Source organism: Mus pahari, chromosome 17 (genome assembly GCF_900095145.1).
Source record: "Mus pahari chromosome 17, PAHARI_EIJ_v1.1, whole genome shotgun sequence".
Classification (NCBI taxonomy): domain Eukaryota; kingdom Metazoa; phylum Chordata; class Mammalia; order Rodentia; family Muridae; genus Mus; species Mus pahari.
This window is the reverse complement of record NC_034606.1, coordinates 65,997,715-66,002,269: the sequence shown is the minus strand read 5'-3', so window position 1 is coordinate 66,002,269 and position 4,555 is coordinate 65,997,715. Positions and strand designations below refer to the sequence as shown.

The window sequence follows — 4,555 nt, the reverse complement described above, 5'->3', positions numbered from 1 at the left end:
TCCTCCTGTGCCCATGTGCTCCTCCTGTGCCCATGTGTTCCTCCTGTGCCCATGTGCTCCTCCTGTGCCCACGTGCTCCTCCTCTACCCTGGTAAGTTCGTGGGTGCTGCTTTTCAGCCTATGTGAATGAGTTAAGTGTGCACCTCGTGACCAGTGTGAGGCATTTCATGGTGGCTTCACATACACAGGAGATGCAAAGTGTTGATGGACCTGCCTTGTTCTTTGCATCCAGATGGAACTGAATCCCACTGTGTAAAACGGAATCAACCAGCAGAAGGCTCAGTCTGGAAGGCCACTGTTTTACACAACTCAGAGTAGGGTGAGGCTTGCTCATACCACACAGCAGTCAGAGGCCTCCACAGAACACAGTCCCTTCTGCCAGTGCTCCCTCTGCTCCTCTGGCCCCGCCCCACCTCCCCCCTGCCCCTCCCCCACCCCAGGCGACCTCAGGCTCTCTAAAAGAGTATAATAGGCCTGCACACTGACCCTGATTCACCACACAGTGCCTTTCAGGCCTCCCAGCCCCCCTCGCTGGCTCCCCTACAGGGCCTCAGATGTCCTTGTCACTAGGCAAGTGCAGGGACAGAAGCCCTGCAGGGGGGGGCGGGACCTTGCAGTTCTTCCCTTCTTAGAAGCTGCTCTTGGACATTGATAATTCTTCCCAAGGCCTTGAGGAGGAGACCTTAAGGACAGGCAACCTCAGGAATCTCATTACCATGGCACACAGGGCACCCCAGGGAGCCACCTTCCTCCCACTTATCCAAGGCTGACACTGTAGCCTCAAGTATTAGCTCCAGTGACTGTCTCTAGGCCTGCATCCCCAGCTCCATAGTCACGTGCTGTGTGACTTTTCCTGGAGAGACGTGAGCAAATGTCTGAATAGTCACCCAGACAAAGAAGTGGTGAAAAACACCTACAACAGCAAAAAGTTGTGTTTCTAAGAAAGTCCATGTACCTGAGGAGCTGACATGCTTGCACAGGTCCATGTGTACAGGAGTGTGGGTGGCTCAAAGGCAGCCTGGGCAGTCACACATGCACACGCGTGCACACAAACACACATACAACACACACACTCACACAAACACACACACGCACACTCACACACACACAAACACACACAACACACACAAACACACACTCAAACACACAAACACATGTGCACACACACAACACACATACATGCACACAAACACACAACACACACAAACACACATACAACACACACACAAACACACACTCAAACACACAAACAGATGTGCACACACATGACACACACACATGCACACAAACACACAACACACATATAACACACACACAAACATACACAACACACACACAAACACACACACGTGCACACAAACACACAACACACACACACACACAATTCTGGAGCTCCCTGTCAGTTCCACCTTGGGCAAGGCCTGTAAATCTGGGGGTCCTCTGAGTCTGGCCTTCCACTGTCTTCCTGAGTCTTGTGGGCCTCCCTTCTCCTTCTTGGGGGAGTGTCTGAGTTTAGAGGAAACAGGCAAAGAGCTCTACAAAGAGCCCTGGGCCTTAGGGCTGGAAGAAAAGGAATCTGGGAAGGAGAATGCAAGCCAGAGATGGATGGAAGCCATGTTGAAGCTGCAACCTTAAGGAGAGGGGAGAGTTTTCACTGGACTGACTTCCTCTTCTCTCCCCTGTCAAATCTAGTCCTCTAGATTGGAGAACAGAACCCCATATTCAGAGTGGGTCTTCTCCCCCTTAGTAAATTATCTCTGGAAACCCCTTCACAGACACAACCAGAGATGTGCTTCACAGATACCCTAGGCCACGCTCAATCCGGTGAAGTGAAGGTCAAGGGTCACCAGAGCACCAGGCAAGCCCAACCCTCACCTGTCACCACAGCTCCTGAGTTTACCGTCTTACCTCTTGTCAACCTCCTCTCCTTCCTCCAGCCGCCACTGCAGTTCATAACCACTTGTGATAATTCTGTCTGCTCAGATTATTATAATTGGAGCCTGGCTGGCATAGTCCAGCCAACAGCCTCCACCTACGCTCCCAGCTGGCAGCCAGCAGCAGGACCAGCCTTGGCAAGGAAGACTCTGAGAACCTCTCCATCACAGTACCCAAAAAGATGCCAAGAGAAAGAGGAGCTCTCTCACACACACACAAAGGCCACAGAATCAGGAAGAAGCAGGGAGAGTCGGGAACTTGTGTTTGAAGCCTCCCTGGCAAAATTCAGAGGGACAGCATTTGTCTAGCATGTGCAGAGACATGGGTTTGGTCCTTGGTACTGGGAAAAATATGTTTATTTTAAATTTTAAAAATGACACCCCTCTGTAGAGATTCATTACTTATCATCATTAGCTAACACTCTTCCCCACAATGTAAGTACCATTGTCCCATTTCACAGATGAAGTCCACTGAGGAAGAGAGTCCTGCCTGCTGTAGTACTGGAGATAGACAGACAGACAGACTGCTGTCCCAATAGTGCTTCTAGGATCAAAGCCTCTGTTCCATCTCCTGGGACCGCTGGGAGCAGCACTAGGGATTAAGGGCACCTCTCCTCACTCCCCAGCAGAGAAGCAACATAGTATTTATCCATACATCACTACTCCGAGTCAGTAGCCAGGTCTCCTGACCCTGACCTACCCAGAATCCCTCTCCTCCCTACCTCTGCCATTCTGAGTCCCTTCCTCCCTGCACCCCAGAAATGCCCTTTGAAGAAGGGGAGCAAAATGACTGTCTGAGAATCCCTGGGTGACATTTCACCTTGTCTAGAAATGTCTTTGCTTATCATAATGAGGGGCAGAGGAAACCTCCTGCATCTAGCGAGGAGGCCAAGGATGCTACAAAGTAACGTGCCCTGATGGAGCTCAGGAACAGTCACCCAGCCCACAGCGCTGAGACAGAGAGCGTTGGAGTCCTGAGACTCTGGCCGAAGCGACTGGCATAGGCAGCGTTTTGGAGAGACTGAGGCGCGAGTTTGAGTCGCTGCAATTAGTTTATTGGGAACGCAAAGAGAGACAAAACCTAAGGAGCAGGCAGCTGAGCCCCTGGTTTGGGGGAGGTGCTGCCAGGCAGACCTGGAAGATGCTCTGGGTCATGTGGTCTCTAGCGGAGTGTCAGGAAAGCTGGCAACCATGTTGGTCCCTGTCTCCATGCCCAAGCAAAAGTATGCTAGGGACCCGGGTAAAGTCGGACAAAGAGGATCCTGGGGCAGCAGATCCTCCAACATCCTAAGACCAATGAATCCAGCAAAAGGGCAGAAAGGGAAAGAAAGCAAGAACTCTGGGAACAAGTTGCTAGGGAAAGCTACAGAACGAGATAAAGGCGCCGAGGCCACTGTCCCGCTGTGCTGTCCCTTCGGGCAGGGTGGCCCTTGGCAGTAGCTTGCAGCATTGTGGCCTCCTAGCACTTCTTACAGCCTCCGCTGCAGGAGCCTGCCCCTGCGCAGGGGGCGCAGGCATTGGGGGTGCCCACCACCACGTTTCCGTTGCAGGGGGCGCTGCACACTCTTGTGTTGACAGCAGGGGCAGTACCAGAGACGCAGAGATCGCCACAGACGACGCCACCGCGGGAGCTGCTCACGCCTGAAAGCCCGGAGAACAGGGGAGACCTTGTCAGGCACCGCCATTGCCAAGAGGCTCCACAGCAAGCTCAAGTGTTCCTGCCCCAAAGGCGCGCACCACCCCGGAGGAAAGGGGGAGGCTGGAATTACTTACACACATTCACGGAGCCAACGCCCTCACACAACCTGTGGGAGAGGAAAGGGAGATGTTAGTCCACCGAAAGGGTGTTACAGGAGCCATCATGAGTCCTTCTGGACTCTCGCCCTAGGGTAAGAGTGCAGGGGAAAAACCGAGAACCCCGAAGCCGGGGGTAACCCTGGGGGTGGGGACCAGGTGAGTTCGGAAGGCAAGGCATGTCCTCTATCACACCATGCTTATTCGCTGTGCACCCTAGTCTCCTCCCAGAATAATCCAAGTGCTCTCCTGGGGACTAAGACACCCTAGACACATGTGCTGAAGCACTGGCTGCTGTTGCCCTGTTGGTTTTGAGCTGTAAGTGCATTGTTGGGAACCAGGTATAATCTTCTAAACCTCGTCATTGTAACAATATGGGTCTAAGGGAAATCAGAACATTTTGCCCCTGTGTCTGAAGACAACCACTGTCTTCATAAAAGACCCCAGATGGAGAGATGAGAGCTTAGAACCTTAGCAGCAGCTGGGAAGCTACCTACAGCAGTCCTCTCATTGGAAGATACCTATAGCAGTCCTCCTGTTGGGCACTCACAGGGAAAATGGAAAATGACAGTTCAGGGTTAAGACTCCAACACTACCTGGCCTATAATTCTTCTCCGCTTGGCATGATTTTCCAGAAGGGAACCAAGCAGAAGTGGCCGGAACCCACAAGACGGAGACTGACAAACTCAGAACAGATACTGTGGTCCTCTGCCTTTCTCCTTCTATGTGGTATAGACACACTTAGGTTCTTTTTCAGGGATCTCTCTCTCTCTCTCTCTCTCTCTCTCTCTCTCTCTCTCTCTCTCTGTGTGTGTGTGTGTGTGTGT

The 4,555-nt window shown here is 52.3% G+C and overlaps 1 protein-coding gene across 1 annotated transcript in view; it reads right to left on the bottom strand.

Moving 5' to 3' along the window:
• Positions 1-3,393: 3,393 nt before the first annotated feature.
• LOC110334567 (keratin, type II cuticular Hb6-like) overlaps positions 3,394-4,555 on the bottom strand; it is a 6,015-nt gene continuing 4,853 nt past the window's right edge. Inside the window, exons 7-8 of the mRNA XM_021216292.1 lie at positions 3,708-3,739; positions 3,394-3,575 (exon numbers count right to left, since the gene is read on the bottom strand). Coding sequence (XP_021071951.1) covers positions 3,394-3,575; positions 3,708-3,739 — 214 coding nt within the window. The remainder of the gene's footprint in view (positions 3,576-3,707; positions 3,740-4,555) is intronic.